At 47.0% G+C, this 20,693-nt stretch overlaps 1 protein-coding gene across 1 annotated transcript in view; it reads left to right on the top strand.

Moving 5' to 3' along the window:
* PRKDC (protein kinase, DNA-activated, catalytic subunit) overlaps positions 1-20,693 on the top strand; it is a 677,570-nt gene that overhangs the window by 39,037 nt on the left and 617,840 nt on the right. Inside the window, exons 4-6 of the mRNA XM_040354170.1 lie at positions 1,499-1,573; positions 5,371-5,479; positions 19,370-19,482. Coding sequence (XP_040210104.1) covers positions 1,499-1,573; positions 5,371-5,479; positions 19,370-19,482 — 297 coding nt within the window. The remainder of the gene's footprint in view (positions 1-1,498; positions 1,574-5,370; positions 5,480-19,369; positions 19,483-20,693) is intronic.

Genomic DNA, 20,693 nt, shown 5'->3' with positions numbered 1-20,693 from the left:
GCTGGCAATATGTTGGTAGATTTTCAATCGAACATTGATGCAAATATTCTCATCAGTACATTCGATGACGAATGTTGTTCAAAAATACTTCAAAATGATGTTTGCTTTTAACGTTTGTTTTTGGAGTAAATGAACCTTCCTGAATGAAAATAGCATTCACTCTTAGGAATTTGGTTATTTGAGAGAAATGTTCCACCCTGATCTTTCAAATTTTCATGTCACTGCGGCCGAAAATGTACATCGAATTGCCCCCAATAACCATCTAAAAATTGAACAAGCATTCTTAAAACCAGCATGTTCCAACATTAGGAAGGTCACTGACAGAGACTGCTGTACAGCCAAACGATCCATCTTTCTTTCGTGGCTGGTGAAAACCAGTAGGCAGATTCTAATATATGTAGAAATGTGACATTTATAATGTTGTTCGCTTTTCTGTTTTTTTTTTTTTTTTTTATTGTACTATAGATGTTCACATGTTTTCTTTTAGAACCTGATCATCTATATGAGGGTAGTCAGAAATGTACATATTGTGTAATGTGAGCGTCACCGGCGCAAAAGAGGATTTAATATAAATGATCTGCTGCAGTACCGTATGTGCCTCCAAAAGGAGGTAAAGAAAACATGTATCAAAGTGTTACTGTGCCAATCCAATCAAATTAGATTCAATATTAGAACCTATAAAAAGTATATATGTGCAAAAATATGCAAATAAATAGATCCCTAGTAAATACTAGTTTATGTGCAAAAATTTAAAGTGAACATGCTATGTGGGTAAACTTGTGCAAACAAATATTCGTAATAAAAATGTGAAAAAAACAAAAGTATCCTTTCAATATTATATCAACATTGTATATGATTATTTACATGCGATGTGAAAAAAATCCCTAAAAATTTCAATATGAAACGGCAAAAAAATGTTCAATATGAAACCGCAAAGCAAAGTCCAATTCACTCTGCGTCCCAGTACGTAAAATCCACTGCTTATGGTGCTCCTTATGAATATATTTTAAAGGTGCAACTTTATTTTCCACCCGATGAACACGTGCCACCATAAACAACGGCAAACCCTGCAGCCTACTCTCCTGTGCATCCTTCTAAAACGCACAGATCAAAGGCTTTTTCTCAGCTCTAGCAGGCAGGGGGCAGCCATCTGTCTCACACTGTTGTACAGCATAAAGCCCAGAAGAAGTTTAATCTGAAACCTGAGTGGAGGGAATGGACACACCCCCTCTACACACTGTCCTAGTAAAACATTGATGGCGAAGGCTGTTATGTCATCCGCTGTCTCCCTCAGGGGGTGGTGGGCCATCATCACCCAAGTTTGTCTGGTGTCCAATCATGCAGATAGCAGATGAAGGAGATCGCAGAGAGGTCCTTTCTGGGTGCTTTGGATTGAGACAGATATACACTATAGAATGATATGCATTGTTTATTTGTCATGTCTAAGGTTTACAACCACTTTAATCTGTCATTGTTTTACTCATATCTTCTTTTCTAGAATGTGTGTGTTGTTGTTTACACAAAGGAAAAATATGCAAAATGTAAAGTAGCTGCTTTAGATCTCCTTATAAAGGTAAGAGATATGTCTTGTACGTTTTTATGTGAGCTTAAAGGGGTTGTAAAGGATTTTTTTCCCCCCTAAATGGCTTCCTTTACCTTAGTGCAGACCTCCACTTACCTCATCCTTCCATTTTTATTTGAAATGTCCTTATTTCTTCTGAGAAATCCTCATTTCTTGTTCTTCTGTCTGTAACTCACCAGTGTAATGCAAGGCTTTCTTCCTGGTGTGGAGAAAGCCTCTTGAGGGGGAGGGGGCAAGCAGGCAAGTCAGGACACTCTACTTTGCAGATAGAGAAAGGAGCTTTGTGTTAGTGGGCGTCCTGACACTCCTGCTCGCGCCCTCCCCCCCTCAAGAGGCTTTCTCCACACCAGGAAGAAAGCCTCGCATTACGGTGGCGAGGTACAGACAGAAGAACAGGAAGTGAGCATTTCTCAGAAGAAATAAGGACATTTAAAAGCAAAACTGAAGGATGAGGTAAGTGAAGGAGGACTGCACTAAGGTAAAGGAAGCTGTTTAGGGAAAAAAATTTTTTCCTTTACCAACCCTTTAATAATATCGTTTTATGTTTGAGTATTCATTTTTTTTGTACAGATAAACACATGTACTATTAGAGATTAAGGCTGGGTTCAGACTGGTGCTATCAGACATTGCCTGTTATTTGCACTGCATTGCTGTACACATCACATGCAATGTCTGTGCGATGTGGATTCAGCCATATAAACTGTATGGCTGAAATTGCAGCACATACGCACAAAAAATGGTTCAGGACCCTTTTTAGGTCCAAACTGGCATTGGATCTGATTTCTGTACTATTTGACAGTTCGCACTGCGATCTGCGAACCTATCTGGGGGTGTCATTAACTTTACATTAAATAAAGAGAATATTCCCACGCTACCTGGATAATAATAAAAAATGGAACACTAGTTGCAGCAGACACCGGATTGGTCAATCCGTGCCAACAATAATATATATATATATATATAATAAAAATTGGTGTTGCTCTCTAGTGAATGATGGCTCACTACCATAAATAAAGTTTACATCTCATGTGCAAAATTTCTTAAATTGCATACTAAACGCTACATAATCGCATAGAATTCAACTAGCACAGAAAAAAAAAATGGCATAAAAAATAATAAGATCAAAGTGCTCATGCTGACACAGTATAGAAATAGATTCCAACAGTGCACATAGGTATCCAGAAAAACTTGATAGATAAAGTGCAATAAATAAAGTGCTGTGCTCAAAGTGACAATCTGTGCAGATACAGTTTTTCAGTGAATAAGTGATGTGAATCCTCTTCAGTGTACAAACACCTTAATGTGCAATGGCTCCTTACCTTACCGCTGTAAGGTAACGGCGTGATGTAAATAGTGATGATGAATGAATCCGGGATCTTGCAGCGGCTATCGCCTAGTATTCTTCATGTACAATGGTGTCCAGGGAAACATCGATGGGGTTGGTGTCCTAATGTGCCTTGGTAACCTGATATACGATCCTCATATACAGTGCTATATTGCCTCTGCTGCCAAGGTACACAGTGGACAGCCTCCCAAATCCATGAGCATGAAGTAAAAAAAAAAAGGGGGGACCCAAATAGTGATGTATGTAAACACTGGGTATTTTATTAACTTTTCATTGACACCCGCAGCGATTCCCAGAGGGCAGTGTGAACTGCCTGCGAGTGAGATGCGATGCTGGTTTCCACATCGCACAAGTGTGAACCCAGAGTGCTAATTTTATATGTGTTGGCATTTTGGGATTGTAATGGTGCGTTTACAGTATATTGATAAAGAAAACATCTCTGATGTTTTTGACAACACAGAGCCCCACTCTTTTTTTCTGTGCTTGGCAGTCTGGAAAGGATTCTCAAGGTGTTATCTTGCCAAAAGATTGCCCATGAAAACAATCATTCAGATAACAAGAGATTTGAATGGAAGACTTATTTAAATAGCAATAACCCTTCCATTTCCATTTTACTGAGCTTAGATGTATTTTTTTTTCTGTATAGTTTGGTGCTGGAAATGCTGTCTGTAATTATTTGATGGTGGAAACACAATAAGGGCCCGTGTCAACAGGCTTTGGACTTGTGTTGATGGCATCAGTTTGAAACATTTCAGAATTCATTGACAGGTGGATTTGACCTGGTTCAAGCAAGTTTTACATTATCGTAGGCTTGTTTGGGAATTCAAAACCCATTTGAAGCAAACAAAAGCTCATCCACACAGACCCTAGAGCTAATTGTGGAACATTTGAAACTTGTATTTGGAATTGCTTTTAAACAGCAATAAAATTGAATCGAATACATTAGTGTGAATTACTAAAATAGAGATAAAGGCAAAACTTTTCTATTTTTTTTTTTTTTTTTTTTTTTGTACATTGTGGGACACAGAGCATCCTTATAGTCATTGTGATAGGGTTTTGCTGTCACCTCCCAAGAAGTCCTCTCCCTGGCATAACCCCCTCCCTCCCTGTTAGGCAAGGCTTCAGTTTTTAGCTAATGTCTGAAGGTGATGGTCCCATCTGTGCAGCGCTCTGCATTAAAATAGCTAGCTTCTCAATAGTTTCATCTGGGATTGAGAGGCTAGCTCTTTCAGGATCCATATCCTACGGCTTGTCAGTGGTCAGATAAATGGTACCCAGACCCCGTTTCGGATGACACCGTGGTGGCCTGTAACATTACTAGTCGACACTGGACCCTGTGGAATGGGACCCTGCACAATGATATACTGCCTTGTGGGGTAGTCCAGGGCAGGGACTACCCCAGGGCACTCACCAGTCCAGCCACAAAATCCCCTAGAGGGTCAAATCTTCACCCATTATGATGGGCTTTGCCACAAGTGCCCTCAGAAACGAAACTCCCCAGCCAGAGATCACTGCCCTGGCTGTCTAGTGGCAGAAATCTAGTATTGCAGGGGAAAACTTGAGGAATGTAGTTTAATATTGCAGCAAAGGCTAATTATGTTTGTTTTCTCTTTTAATGGGCTATTTGTTTTTATTCTGATAATTAAGGCTGGAGTTCTACTTTTCACTTTCAATATTTTTCTTATTAAAGGATTTCAAAGAACACTAACTGTTGTAAAAGATTATCTGATCACATGAATAACAATCGGATAACAGGATGATAATTATAAATAATACAGGGCCACGTCCATGTATATGGAAGTAATAAGCAAGACATAAAATAATGTACCCAGGATGCATTATTTTGATGTGCTATGGATCTGGGTTGAGGGGAATAACACAGGTTGTCTCATTTAGGTTAGGGACAAGAGGTTATTTGTGCTCTAATTATCAAGGGTTGGTTATTTTTGCATCTTGGGAGATCTTTAGCTTCTGGCTCAATGACAGTAACAACCTGAATTTAGGTTAAAAAAGTAGTGGGGGCATGGGATGAACGCGTCCATCTAAAAAAATCCTATGCAACAAAGAGAGAGGATAGAATGGCGTAAAGGTATAACAAAGGGATAGAGAGCAAAGTAGGGAAGGTGTGGGAAAAGGATAGGGGGGAGGAATTAAGAGACATGGAATGGTAGAGCACATTGGGGCTTTCCGCATGTACTCCTCCAATGTGCGCCACATTGAGGGAGGCATAGCTTGCCACTGGTAATAAAGGGTCAGCATAATGTATCCATGGGGTCCATACTGCAAGAATTTTTTATGTGTGTTGCAGAGAATGTTTGTTAGTTTGCTTGAGTTCTGCTTTAAGCCTTTGATCAGTAGTTTACTTGATCCAAGTGTTTGAAACATGAAATTACTTGTCTTATTAATGTTTTTTTATTTTCTTATGATGTTTTTGTCATTTCAGCTACTCCAACTTCTAAAGAAGTCCTATGTTATTGAAGAATTTAAAATTTGTGACATTTTCAATAAATTTTATGGAGAACTTGCTACTAAAACCAAATTGTCAGACACAGGTGAAATATATCTTAACTGATAATGAAAGAACATTGCATGTAAAGTAGAACTATAGGCAGAACTTTTTTCATTTTGGATAGAGTAAAAAAGAGTTAATTTTTTTTTTTTTTTTGCATTCAGTGTCCCATTGCAGAGATTTCACTTCCTGTCTTGTAGCCAAACAGGAAGTGAGATGAAATTCCCCTCTATTACTTTTTTGGGGACAACCCAAATTTTAGGATTTTCTTTTACTTTCAATGATAATGGTAAACAAGACAAACAAACAGGGAAACAGTACAGCAATAAAAACTGACAGGTATTATAATTCCCCCCCCCCTCTATCCAAAGCTAAAAAAAACTTTTGCCTTTAGTTATACTTTAAGTAAAAAACAAATATACATTTCTTTCTCGTACATCACGGGACACAGAGCGGCATATTTATTACTATGTGGGTTATATGGAGTACCTTCAGGTGATGGACACTGGCAATCTCAAACAGGAAGTCCCCCTCCCTATATAACCCCCTCCCATAGAGGGAGTACCTCAGTTTTTTTCACCAGTGTCTTAGGTGTTGGTCACGAATTAGCTTTGCTCCACGTCCTTGGGACCAGGGCAGGCTAAACGGATCTGTCCAAAGGGCCTCAGAGCTAAAGTGGACAGTACCTGGGCCCCAAGTCGTGGGGTGTTGCCTATAATGCTCTCCTTGGAGGGCTGGACCCTGGGCCCAGGGCTTTGGTTTTGTTAAAAATCAAAAGTTTTCCTGTTGCCAGGGTGCTGTATAGGTCCAGGGCAGTAGGTGTTCCTTGGGACCCCAGTACCTGAAGGTCTAGTACGCTACCCATGGAGAAGGGAGAAGATTGGACCACTTGCTATGCAAACTGTCCTGCAGCTTGTGCGCGGTGGGGGGAGGCAGTCAATCACGTCAGGAGGAAGGGGGCGTCCCCTCCTCACTGTTATCTTCGGCTCAGTTCGTAAGCTGAAGGGCTGAAGGAAGGACACAGCGGTGGTGCTCCTAGGGTGTAGGCTGACACCCAGTGGCGTAAGAAGGGTATTGCGGGTCCGGAGCTTGATCCCCAAGGACTGTTAATTTTCTTTAAGCCTAGACCATTGCAGCAGCTGGCAAGCAGCACAATATTGGGAACAGTTTAAAAAAAAGAGAAAAAAAAAACTTTTTTCCCAGTAGCTCAGGGACATTAGGAAAGACCTATTTACCCTAGCTATATATTATTTGTTTACTCCTTGCCAAAATGCTATAAAACCAAAGGGTTCCCCCTCTGGTTCTGAGGATCTCAGTCAGGCTATGCCAGACCTATCCTTGTCTAATAGTCCAGAGGAGGTTGCCTCGGATGAGCCATCGGGTGCGTCTGGTGCTTCGGCTGGCCCTAACCCACCCAACCCTGTGTTTGTCACAGAGGAGATGCTAGCTACCTCTCTGGGAGGGGGGGCTAGAACAAAGATTGACAGCTATGTTTACAGGCTCTTTTCCAGGCAAGAAACGGGCTAGATCCCCATCGCCTAAACTCGCATCCTCAGATGCTGAGGTTCTTTCTCCTGAGGAATATGAATCTCAGGAGGATCAAGGAGAGCAGAACCTGGAGGGTTCAGATATTAGAGTCCACCATAGAGGAACCATTTTCAGCCTCCCAAGCGGAGAGTCTGTGGATCCAGTCTTTGACAGACATGGTCCGTTCGGCATTTAGATTGCCTCTAATAGGGCCTCAAGTCCCTATGGTATCTTCTTTGGGCTCCTTGAAAGCGCCACTAAGTAATGCTCTGTTTCCAGTCCATCCTCTCTTGGAGGATCTGATATTTAAGGATTGGGTACGACCGGACAGAATATTCGTACCTCCTAAAAGGTTTGCTGTCCTCTACCCTATGGAAGAGAAATTTTCCAAGAGATGGGCGCTCCCAGCGGTGGATGCAGCCATTTCCTGCGTAAATAAATCCTTGACAGTGGAGAACATACAGATGTTCAAAGACCCGGTCGATAAACGACTACAAACTCTCTCGAAGGATTCCTTTGCTACGGCAGGAGCAGTGGTGCAGCCGGCTGTGGCTGCTATTGGTATTTGTCAAGCATTAAAGGACCAGACAAAACAGATGTTAAGGGATATTCCGACCGAGCAGGCACGAGAATTAACCGACCTCCCCAGAGCCCTGTGTTTTGCGGTGGATGCTATTAAAGACTCCATCCAGCAGGCTTCCCGCTTGTCACTATTCTTGGTACACATGCGAAGGCTCTTGTGGCTAAAGAACTGGTCGGCCGAGACTCCATGTAAAAAACTCTTAGCGGGCTTTCCCTTTCACGGAGGAAGACTTTTTGGAGAAGATCTGGATAAATACATTCAGACAATATCTAGTGGCAAAAGCACTCTTTTTCCAGTCAAGAAGAGACCTCGAGGCCCCACGTTTAAGCGGCAGTTGTCGCCAACTCCGGGGCCTTCGAACTCCAGGCAGTATCGACGGCCTCCTGCACGATCAAACTTTGGTAATAAGGCGCAGGGACAGGCCTCAGGTGGCAAGAGACCATGGTCTCGTAAGCCAGCAAAACCGGCCCCCAAAGCAGCTTTATGAAGGGGCGCCCCCGCTCAATCGGGTGGGGGGAAGACTTTGGTTCTTTGCAGAAGTTTGGGAAGCCAATATCCCCGACAAGTGGGTTCTTTCCTTGCTCGCCACAGGCTACAAGATAGAGTTTCTGGAGTTTCCTCCTTTTCATTTTCAGGAATCAAGAGTTCCAAAAGATCCAGTAAAGAAAGCATGTCTGCTGGCAGCTTTGGATCATCTTCTATTCCAGGGGGTAATCATAGAGGTGCCAGCCCAGGAGCGTAGGCTAGGCTTTTACTCCAACCTGTTTGGTACAATAAAGCCCAACGGCGACGTCGGACCAATCCTGGATCTAAAGGGTCTGAACTCTTACCTAAGGGTTCGCTCCTTTCGGATGGAATCCGTACGGTCGGCGGCAGCTGCCTTGCAGCAAGACGATTATCTAGCCTCAATAGACATAAAGGATGCATACCTACATGTACCAATCTTTCAGGGGCATCAAAGGTTCCTGCGCTTTGCAGTCGCAGGACGCCACTTCCAATTTGTGGCTCTCCCCTTTGGGCTAGCAACGGCCCCCCGGGTGTTTACGAAGGTCCTGGCTCCCATCTTAGCCAATCTAAGGACCCAGGGAGTTTCGATCCTAGCTTACCTGGACGACCTCCTTATCATAGACCACTCTGCTTCCAGCCTAAATCGAGCAGTAGCCCTTACGGTTCAGTCTCTCGAGGTATTCGGCTGGGTTCTAAACCGAGAGAAATCGGCCTTGCAACCCACAAAACGGTTGGAATACCTCGGCATGCGGCTAGACACGGAACAGCAGAGAGTGTTCCTACCTTTAGCAAAAGCCAAAGGTATCAGAGAGTTAATCCGGTTGGTTCAGAGCAAAAAAAGACCAACCATTCGCTTATGTATGCGATTGCTGGACAAACTAGTGGCCACCTTCGAGGCGGTACCTTATGTTCAGGTTCACACTCGAGTCCTACAGGCGGCCATTCTGTCAGCTTGGAACAATGATCCAACAGCCCTGGATCTTCCCTTGGCCCTCTCGTCAAAGGTCCGTCAAAGTCTCTGCTGGTGGCTAAACCCTCAGAATCTAATGAAGGGAAAATCTTTCAGTCCCATCATCTGGAAGATAGTGACCACAGATGCCAGCCTAAAGGGCTGGGGAGTAGTCTTGGACGGACAGACTCAGCAGGGGACGTGGGCAGGGTCCGAGAGACTTCTGCCCATCAACGTTCTAGAGATCAGAGCTACACGGTTAGCCTTAAAGGCATGGACACCCAAGCTACAAGGGTCTCCAGTGAGAGTGCAGTCCGACAATGCCACGGCTGTGGCATATATAAACCACCAGGGGGGCACGAGGAGTCGAGCCGCCCAGAAGGAGGTGAATTAAATTTTTCTATGGGCAGAGGCACATGTGCCATGCATCTCGGCAATTTTTATTCCCGGAGTGGACAACTTACAGGCGGACTTCTTAAGTCGCCAACAGCTGGTTCCAGGGGAATGGTCGCTCCATCCCCAGGTCTTTCAGGAGATCTGCCAGAAATGGGGATTTCCGGATGTAGACATCATGGAATCGAGGTTCAACAAAAAACTGAACAAGTTCATGTCCCGGACAAGGGATCCTCTGGCCTGTGGAACCGATGCGTTGGTTTGCCCTTGGCATCAATTCAATTTACTATATGCCTTTCCTCCGTTGCAGATGCTGCCCCGCCTGCTGCGCAGGATCAGGGGAGAAAACAAACCAGTCATTCTGGTTGCCCCAGCATGGCCCCGGAGGTCATGGTACTCACTAATCGTGAGAATGTCAGTAGGGGAGCCCTGGACCCTTCCTCTTTGTCCAGACCTACTCTCGCGAGGCCCAAACCTCCACCCTGCCTTACGGCATCTAAATTTGACGGCTTGGCGGCTGAATCCCTGATTCTCAGGGGTAGAGGTCTATCCAGCCAGGTGATTTCTACTCTGATTAAGGCTAGAAAACCAGTCTCCAGAGTAATTTATTACAGAGTTTGGAGGGCCTACGTAGTCTGGTGTGGGTCCCAAAGATGGCTCCCTCGCAAGTACATCATTGACAGAGTGTTACGTTTTCTCCAGCTAGGAGTGGACAAAAAATTGGCCTTAAGCACTATCAAGGGACAAGTTTCAGCCTTGTCAGTGTGGTTTCAGAGACCTTTGGCCACTCACTCTCTAGTTAAGACTTTTTTGCAGGGGGTCTTACGCATTAAGCCTCCTATCAAATCTCCGCTTTGTCCGTGGGATTTGAATCTGGTTTTATAGGCTCTACAAAAGCAGCCCTTTGAACCTCTGGCGGAGGTTCCGTTGGTGTTACTGACTAGAAAGTTAGTATTTTTGGTTGCTATGGCCTCTGCTAAAAGAGTATCAGAGCTGGCAGCCTTGTCTTGTAGAGAACCATATCTCATTCTGCATAAGGACAGGGTGGTTCTCTGTCCGCATCCGTCTTTTCTGCCAAAGGTTGTGTCCAATTTTCACTTAAACCAGGATTTGATCCTACCATCCTTTTTTCCAAAGCCCACTTTGAGAAAGGAAGGCTTGCTGCACACCTTGGATATTGTCAGGGCCATGAAGGCCTACCTCAAGGCTACAGAAAAGATTCGAAAGACGGATACGTTGTTCATCCTGCCGGAAGGACCCAAGATGGGTCAGGCGGCAGCTAAAGCTACCATCGCTAGATGGATTAAGCAGTTAATCTGTCAGTCCTACGGCTTGAAGGGGTTGCCCCCTCCTTTATCAGTTAAGGCCCATTCTACTAGGGCCATGAGCGCCTCCTGGGCAGAACACCACCAGATCTCTATGGCTCAGGTTTGCAAGGCGGCAACCTGGTCATCGGTCCACACGTTCACAACATTTTACCAATTGGACGTTAGAAGAGGGGCCGATGCAGCCTTTGGACAGGCAGTGCTGCAGGCTGTGATTTGAGATCCTTGAGATCCGGGGCACCCTTGGTTAATTAATGAATTAATTAAATTAATCAGATTAATTATTTTGTTGGATTTAATTTGGATTTATTATGATTTAAAGGATACTTTCTGAATTAAATCTTCTGGTTGAGATGTCTCCCTCCCCTCATTGGAAGCATTGCTTTGGGACATCCCACATAGTAATGAATATGCCACTCTGTGTCCCGTGATGTACGAGAAAGGAAAAAGGGATTTTTAATACAGGTTACTTGTAAAATCCTTTTCTTGGAGTACATCACGGGACACAGAGCTCCCACCCCTCTTATGAGGAACATTTTGGGAGGCATACTGCTTGCTACAAAACTGAGGGGGTTATATAGGGAGGGGACTTCCTGTTTGAGATTGCCAGTGTCCATCACCTGAAGGTACTCCATATAACCCACATAGTAATGAATATGCCGCTCTGTGTCCCGTGATGTACTCCAAGAAAAGGATTTTACAGGTAAGCTGTATTAAAAATCCCTTTTTTTTCAGTTTGACCAGTAAACTATAGGTATAAATCGCTAATTTTATGTAGCGCCTGTGTACTTTCGTAAGGTGCTATGCTTAAATTTAGTGGGAGAATGAGAGCATTATGTTGCTCTCATTCTTTGGTTGGTTAAATTTAGCTGTTGCCAAATCTGGATTGTCCTGTGGGTCAGTCTGTGCCCCAGAGATGCAGTATCATCTCTGGGCGGCAGGTGGCGCCAGCGGGGTCCAGGCCGAGCCGCTTCTTCCCAGCAGCCAATTGGAGGAGTTGTCCCTCACGGGGCATGCTGTGCTGGGGAGGGGTATTTCTGTGGCGGAGGCCGTTGTTCGGGGTTCTTCGCGGGTTCCTGGTTCGGCACCCACCTTTAGGGTGTGCGCACATCACGGGCCCCACCACTATGGCCTACCTGGCCGGGGTCGCGTGCTACGCAGAGTTCCTGACTCTGGGCTCTCATAGCCCAGAGCAACCGATACTACAGCGGGCCCCCAGTGACCTACTGGGTCCCCATTTCTATTGAGAAGATCCCAAGCTGGGTGCTGTTAAGTGGGAGATCGGTCTGAGGAGAACCCGGAGGCAGGTGATCCAACAGGGCTTGAATGAACCATCGGGGATCTGGGTGACCGGACACTGACAGGTCACATTCAACCTGTCAGTCGGTGACCCCAAAAGACATACTGGGAGGATTCGCTCTATCGTTCACAACTTCAGCAGTAGGCCTGTGGCAGAGGCCTCATCTAACATCTCAATTTAATTAGAGCCAAGTCGGTGGCAGACACTTGTTCCTCCCAGAAACTCTAAGTGGCGCTCTGGCTGGAGTGGCGACGCATATAGATACCATTGCTAAAGGGCAGGAATGCCTTTACTATACATAGCCTGATACTGTGAAGTTGCTCTTCCTTCACCAACCTATCCTGTCTACCTCAAGTTACAAGTTGGTCGTGTTTGACCGGGAAAATAAAGCATTTGAAAATGTCAACCAACGGTCCTGGACATTCTGTTTTCTCTTCCGTTCATGGACGGACGCAGCAGCCTTTGACCTTAGGGTTATATCCGCTTCCTTCCAGGAGAGTTAGGCAGAAAAAAAGCACTTCAAGTGTTAACAACACTTTCCTCAGTGCAGCTCCTCCCAAGGGGCGTGGCCCCCCTGGTATAACCCACACCCTGCTCTAGCAGCCTCAGTTTTTCTCTGCCTAACGTCAGGAGAGGATAGGCACTCTGGAGTCCTGTACTCTGGAGATTTTTTTCTTGCAATTTTTTCGCTTTTTATTTTTTTGTTCCTGCATTTTTGAATCCTGTGATTCTTCTATCAACAGCCGACTGGGTGACAGGCTGGGTCTTGGCACTTGTAGTCTTCCCATGTTCGGCCATCGACCGTGTGCCGGCCCTCAGCTCAGCTCTGGGTCATCTACGACAGGCCCCATTGCCCCAGGGGCGGCCGGGGAACGTCATATTCTAGGGCACACATATGACCGGTCTCTATGGCTTTGTCACAGTGTGTCTGGCCGACAGCCATGCCGTTAGTGGACGTTGGTTCTGTCTTGGATACCTCCATCCGGTGGTCGCAGGACGGGTAAGTAGTGGCCCCTTGCTCAGATAAGGTGGTATGGCTGGAATTTTCCCCTGGGAGGTCGACTGAGGGTTTACCCTGCTTTCCTCTCCCTCCTTCCCCATTTCTGGGTGACGGTCGTGAGGTGGGGGGCCCGCTTGGGGGGCTCGGTCTGTCCTGGGGGCTGCAGCTGCTGTGGGTACTGTTTTTTTTTTTTTTTTATGCCATGTGTGCGGGGGGGGGGTGTCCCGCGGGCCGTGTCCCGTGGGCCGTGGGCCGTGTCCCGTGGGCCTATGTTTTGCCATGTGTCACTGGGGTTCACTGTACTTGTTTAAAAAAAAAACGCTGTTTTTTGGCGCCATTTTGCCGCTGACCGGCTGTGTTATATGGCACAGTAGTAATTACGGCGGCCATTTTCTCAGAGCCCGCAGGCTGTTTTTTTGCCGGCGGCCATCTTGGTACAGCTCTTGGCCTCTTGTGCCTGGGATGACGGCGCTGACGGCTCCTGCACTCTTTCCTATGGATGGCGCAGCACAGGCAGCGTTTTTGGCTCTCAGCAGCGGCGGTCTGGTCGGACGGTGAGTCCTCGGGGGGGGGGGCCGTTTCCCTGCTCTCTGTAGCGGCTGGGGGGATGTCCTGTGGAGCCTGGCAGTACTAGGGTGGCTGTTGCAGTGTCTCTCACTGCCATGCTGGTGTTAACCCTTAGTGTCCCTGTTCCTGTGGCCTCTATGGATGCTGGGATGGCAGTCCCTGAGGCGTTTGGGTCAGGATGGAAGTGGTGGGGAAATATGGGGGGTTACAAAGCGCCCCCCCCTCTGCCTCCTTCTGGGATGTTTTTTCTGACAGGGAATCAGGCCTCGCGTAGGCGTCCGGCTCTGGTTCAGTTTTTTGTCAGTTGCTGCAGGCAAAAGCCCACACGGACTGTGAGGATGACCCTGTTTTGGGGTCAGCACATGATTGTGCTTTTGTTGGTGCTTTTGTTGGGGCTCTTGACTCTGCGGGTTACTCAAGCACTTGAGGATTCGGCGGAGGCATCGGAGGTGTCAGTCCCTTTTGGGTTCAGTAAGCCTCCCCGCACCGCAATAAGTGTCTTCCTTGTGTTCCATGTCTGGAAATGTTATGCAGGGAATGGGATCGGTCGCAGGAAGTTTTTGCAGTACAAGATACTTTGCAGGCCATTCCCCTTTTTGAGGAGGATTTCCTATAACAGTGGTGTCTCCTCCGTCAGTGGGACTCCCTGTGTCCAGGCTGGGAAGCTTGTTTTGGAACAAGGCTGCCACATTACCTGTAGGAGAGCTGTGGCTGTGGCCCGCTCCATATTCACAGCGGGGGGGGGCGGTGGTGAGACCGGGTTTGACCGGGTCTCTGGTGTCGCAGACATTTACCGGAAAGGGCTAAGTCCCTGGTGCGGGAGCTAGAGGCACAGAATGCTTCTGAGACCTGAGTGGACCTGACTGACCAGTTGGTACTAGGTCTACAATTTGTCTGTGTGTTGGCCCTGGATATGCTCTCCAGGGCCTATGCCTGCGCGGTGATACTGCCCCGCCTTGTATGGCTAAAGGTTGGTCTGCGGACCAGTCCTCTAAGTAGTCCTTGGTGGAATTACCCTGTGAGGGTGAACGGCTTTTTGGGGTGTCCCTGAATGACATCATAAAGGATGCCACGGGCGGTGTGAGCACTCTGCTCCCGCAATCTGGGAAGGGTAAGGTGCCTCGCCGTAGGCAAGGGCCCTCATTTTCTATCCCCAAGGGGTTTTGTTTTCGCCCGCCAAGTGCGGCAGGAAAACATTTTCAGGGGGCTAAGACGTCCACTGGAGGACTAAGGCGCCCCTGGTACCGCAAGCCCAACGAGCCTGCGGACAAGCCTGCTTCTGCATGAAGGTTTGCCCCCGCTCACATCTCGGGTGGGGGGCCGGCTCCGCTGCTCGGTGGAGGTCTCTTCTTTCCGACCATTGGGTCTGTGAAGTAGTTTCCTCGGGGTACAAGATTGAGTTTCTCTCTTGTCCACCAGACTGATTTTTTCCTCCAACCTCCGGTTTCTTCCGGATCGCCTGATGGATCTGTCAGGGGCTGTCCAGGATCTTCTGGTCAGGGGAGTGATTATGCCGGTTCCTTCACCCGAACGGTTTCAGGGGTTTTTACTCCAATCTTTTTCTAGTTCCCTAGAAGGACGGGGTCCGTCCGGTCCTGGACCTCGAAGCCCTCAATTGCTTTGTCAAAGCGCAATAATTCAATGGAGTCGATACGCTCAGTATTGGCAGCGCTCGATTGGGGGGATTTCCTGGCGTCCCTGGATATCATGGACGCGTACCTGCATTTCCTCTTTTGCGCAAAACACCAGAGTTTTCTGCGCTTTGTGGTCGGGGAGGACCACTTTCAATTTGTGGCACTCCCGTTCAGCCTGGGCTCGGCACCACGGGTTTTCACCAAGGTGCTCGCCCCGATTCTGGCCCTGCTGCGGCAGCGAGGGATCGCCATCGTGGGATGCCTGGACGACCTTGTCCTGAGAGCTTCCTCGGGCTCAGAATTAGAAGAGGACGTGTCTATCACGTGTCAGACTCTCCAAAAGTTCGGCTGGCTTCTGAATATCCGTAAGTCAGTGTTGGTTCCGTCTCTGCGTCTGGAATACCTGGGACTAGTCCTGGATTCCGCGGAGGCGAGCGTTTTTCTCCCAACGCAAAAAACTCCAGACCCTGCATTCTGCGGTGCAGTAGTTGTTGACCCAGAAGTGGTCGTCTTTTCGATTCTGCATGAGGGTTCTGGGTCTGATGGTGGCCTCTTTCGAGGCAGTTCCCTATGTCCAATTCCTCACCAGGGAACTACAGAAGGAGATTCTGTCACGTTGGGACAAGCTCCCGTCTTCTCTGGATTACCAGTTTAAGTTGAGTCAACTGGTCAAGTCTTCCCTGGTGTGGTGGCTGACGTCTCCGGTGCTTCGGACCGGGAAGTCATTTCTGCCATGCCAATGGACAGTGGTCTCGACGGATGCCAGCCTCTCCGGCTGGGGGGGCGTTTGGGGCACCCAGTCAGCCCAGTGGCGCTGGACTGAGGAGGAGTCCTGCCTGCCAATCAATGTTCTGGAGCTCCGAGCGATCAAGCTGTGCCTTGCCGGGTAGCCCCTGGATCTGCAGGGCCGACCGGTCAGGATCCAGTCCGACAACGCCACGGCCGTGGCGTTCGTCAATCATCAGGGAGGCACACGAAGCTCGACTGCAGCGTGGAAGTAGCGCACATTCTCCGGTGGGCCGAAGGTCCGGTCCCTTCCGGCTCTATCGGCCGTGTACATTCCGGGTGTTCAGAATTGGCAAGCCGACTACCTGAGTCGTTAAGCACTGGACCCAGGAGAATGGTCACTTCACCCGGATGTGTTTCGGAGTCTGTGCCTAAAGTGGGGCTCTCAAGACGTGGACCTTCTAGCGTCCCGTCTCAATCGGAAGGTGCAACGGTTCACTATCGCCTAATTTACGCCTTCCCTCCTCTGAAGCTTCTTCCTCGTCTGCTGCGCAGAGTGGAAGCCGAAGGGATTCCAACAATCCTGTCCGCCCCAGACTGGCCGCACCGCTCCTGGTACACGGACCTGGTGCGTCTGGTGGCAGACGCCCCCTGGCGTCTACCCCTGAGAGAAGATCTTCTGTCGCAGGGTTCGATCTTCCACCCTGTTTTTACAGTCGTTGGTTTTAACGACGTGGCTGTTGTGAGCCAGGTATTGAGGGACCGGGCCTGTCAGGCTCGGTGGTTTCTACCATGCTGCGTGCACGGCAGTCTACTTCACTGAGGATTTACCATCGTAAGTGGAAGGCCTGCATCTCTCTGTGTGAGGAGATGAAGTGGCACCCCGTACGTACGGGGTGTCCCGGATTCTGATGTTTTTACAGCGGGGAGTGGATCAGGCTCTCGCCTTGAGTGCGGTTATGAGTCAGATTTCAGCTCTGGCTGTTTACTTTCAGCGACCATTGCCAGCGCACCCCTTGGTGCGCTCGTTTGTGCAGGGGGTCCGACATGTGCGCCCTCCACTGCTCCCATGGGACTTTGATTTGGTCCTCTCGGTGCTTCAAGGTGCTCCCTTTGAGGACATACGGAAGACCCCTTTGTCACAAAAGGTGTTTTTTTCTGGTTGCTATTACATAGATCAGATGGGTGTCTGAACTGGCGGCCTTGTCCTGCAAGGCTCCCTACTTGGTCATCCATGAGGATGAGGTGGTGCTGCGACCGCCGTCTTCTTTTCTCCCAAAGGTCGTTTCGGCCTTTCACATTAATGGGGACATTGTTCTTCCATCCTTATGTCCTCGGCCGAAGAACCCGAAGGAGACCACTTTACATTTCCTGGATGTGGTTCGGGCTCTTCGTGTGTATTTATCTGCTACGGCTCCGTTCCGGAAGTCGGACTCACTGTTTGTGTCAGTGTCTGGTCCTGAAAAGGGTCTGGCGGTCTCGTCGGCCACCATTTCTAGGTGGATCCGTCGGGTTGTGCTTCAGGCCTGTGCCCTGAAGGGGCAGGCGCCTTCCTTTCAGGTTACGGCGCATTCGACCAGGGCGATCGGTGCCTCTTGGGCTTTCCGACATCAAGCCTCTGTGTTACAGGTGTGTAGGTCGGCGACCTGGCCGTCGGTCCACGCTTTTCAAAGTTTTACAAGGTGGACGTGAGTGCATCTTCTGATGCCTCCTTCGGCCGCAAAGTGTTACAGGCGGCAGTTTAAGGTTGGAGTTCCTCCGTTGAGTAACTCCGGTTTTGTTTGGGGTGTAAGCTTGGTTGCTGTGTTGTTTTTCCCACCCCTCAAATTTTTGTCACTGCTTGGGGACGTCCCTAAGGTCAAAGGCTGCTGTGTCCGTCCATGAACAGAAGAGAAAATAGGATTTTTGTACTCACCGTAAAATCCATTTCTCTGAGTTCATGGACGGACACAGCACCCGCCCCTCCTTTGTTTGTACTGCTTGTTACGAACTGAGGCTGCTAGAGCAGGGTGTGGGTTATACCCTTGGGAGGAGCTGCACTGAGGAAAGTGTTGTTAACACTTAAAGTGCTTTTTTTCTGCCTAACTCTTCTGGAAGAAAGCGGATATAACCCTAAGGTCAAAGGCTGCTGTGTCCGTCCATGAACTCAGAGAAATGGATTTTACGGTGAGTACAAAAATCCTATTATTGCTCTCGGCACTACCATCACCCCTAGACACAGTATAGAGGTAACTTAAACACGCCGATCCCAAATATAATCAGTGGCTCCTCCGGGGGTAGCGCTACATTTATTTTGCTGTGTCCTTTTTATTTTCATATCAAAATAATGTTTTTAGTAGAAACCACATCAAAGTTCCTACTAAACAAAATTAAACCATGTTTTTAATTTGCTTACTGTGTGCTTTTATTTAAAACATACGGTAAGTTTAATATGAACAAAAATTGCACAAGGGACATTACTTGATGATCAGTGACATTTGTCCCCTGTGCAGCTGCCTGTTCCTTTAGTAAAAATGCTCCCTCTCTATCCTCCCCTTCACTCCTGCATTCATTATCTTCCGTTGCTGTGGGGCTTAAGGACGCTGACAGAGCTGTGACAAGCACTGAAAAAGAGTGCCCGACTATGCCCAGCTCCTCTATTCATACACGTTGTATCACTGCTTCTATGAGTGTAGGACAGATGATGATTGAAAGTTTCACCCCTTTTATTCATAGATCTTGTTTCATTCATAGAAGCTGTAGTACAGCTTCTATGAATGGAGGAGCTGGGCGGGAATAGTTGGGTACTCCTGTTGAGTACCTGTCATGGCTCATTGAGTTGTATTAACTTCCGTTGCACCAGAACGGCATGGGTGGTGGTAGGGGTATCTGAGGGGGATGATTTATTTATTATTACTTTTTTTTTTTGTTTCATTGTTTGAATTGAGGCTCCCACAGTAACTTTTACACAAATATAGAGCAGGATTGGACTGTCCTTGGAATCCTGCAGTGTACACAAATGCCTGCGTTAACACCCTCTGTGTAGTCAAAGGAGCGGTCACTTTGACAGCTGTTTTCTGTGCTATGTTTGTCTGGAGCGCACAGAGCGCCTGATACAGAGCAAAGCTGCTGTCACACTGCAGCTTTGGGTGCTCCACTATTGACACAGGGAATGCTGTTCTCCCTATGGTAACCTGCATTACTGGGCTGTCAGTTTGTATGATGCTGAAGACGGCTTAACAGTGGGGATGCAAGAGAGGCACAGTGCACCCAAACCCTCTTCTGTCTTTACCTTCTCCCTGTTCTGTTTTGCTGCCCCTGTGTGTACCTTAGCGTAGAACTTTACCTGCTGAATTTCAACTGGTTAGACAATGAACACAGTTTCTGAATCCCACTGTCTAGATACAAAATTAAAATGTATTACTGTTTTTTGCTTTTTAAAGTTCTAGAGAAAGTCTATGAGATTCTAGGAGTATTGGGAGAAGTGCAGCCTAGTGAAATGGTGGACAATTCTGAGAAACTGTTCAGAGCTTATTTGGGAGAATTAAAAACTCAGGTATTATCCTCTTATTACCATATTTTTAAAAATGTTATGGATCAATTTACTGTTTCTTGAACACTGTCATCAAGATGATATTGCAAATTAAATCAGTTTGGAGAGGTTTCCTTTTTGTATATAATATCAATGGTCATGTACGAAAGCTAGCTCTGTTTTGTATTTTTTTTTTGGTGATCTTTTAAATTGGTTTACAGCACAATTTGGTGCAATAAAAATAATTTCACATATATCATATTTATTCATGTCCCTTAGCCTACCTGTTCATTATTTTAGGTTTTCAACCAAGTATTGCTGTAGTTCGGGGGTCAGCAACCTGTAAATCGCGATCTACCAGTAGATCTCAGACAGGTGACTGGTAGATTTTGGTCTTGGCTTGCTGACCCGCCATTTCAGAGCATCAAACAGTACAATGCAGAGGCACTACTTGTAAAGTTGAAGCTGTAGTAGGGAGCAAGAACCGCATAAGCCAATGCCTCCTCTGTAGTCCTGGCTCCTGTCTCATGCGAAGTGATACTAACTGCACTCCACCTCTTATCCCAGCTAGTGGTCTCCAAAGTGGTGCCAGCAGCAGTAAAGAAGAGATCTCTAGGTCAGTGTGAAGCAATACACCGGGCATAATAATACAGTAAAACCTTGGTTTGAGAGCGTTTTGCAAGACAAGCAAAATGTTTTTATACATTTTGCCTTGATATACAAGCGATGTCTTGATATAAGAGTAGCATCATATCACAACTGAGTATAAAAAAGGAGAGGGGCCTCTAAGTGTAGCAATATGGTTACATTTAATGAATGTACAACATTTAGCAACTTATTGCTACCCTAAGAGGTGCCTCTCTTCTCTTTTATACCCTGTAAAAAAATGCTTTGATATACAAGTGCTTTGGATTACAAGCATGTTTCTGGAACGAATTATGCTTGCAAACCAAGGTTTTAGCGTATAGGACTGCTTTCACACTGATGTACTGTGGTTTACCCACACCATGGGTGCAGCACACTGTACCTTTCTACCCTTGGCCTTATACTTCTATTATAATCTGCGGGTTTGGTGCACTTTCTCAATGCAGGCGTTTTGGTGCGCTTTCAGAAAGTGCACCACACCCACAGGATATAATAGAAATCTATGGCAAAGTGCAACTAACCCAGTAAAATTGCAGCACATCAGTGTGAAAGCCTTATAGGGGGCTCATTTACATATGCAGTTTGGCGGG

Source organism: Rana temporaria, chromosome 5 (genome assembly GCF_905171775.1).
Source record: "Rana temporaria chromosome 5, aRanTem1.1, whole genome shotgun sequence".
In the NCBI taxonomy this organism is placed as follows: domain Eukaryota; kingdom Metazoa; phylum Chordata; class Amphibia; order Anura; family Ranidae; genus Rana; species Rana temporaria.
Note: the sequence above shows the minus strand (reverse complement) of the source record. Positions and strands in the feature narration are given on the sequence as shown.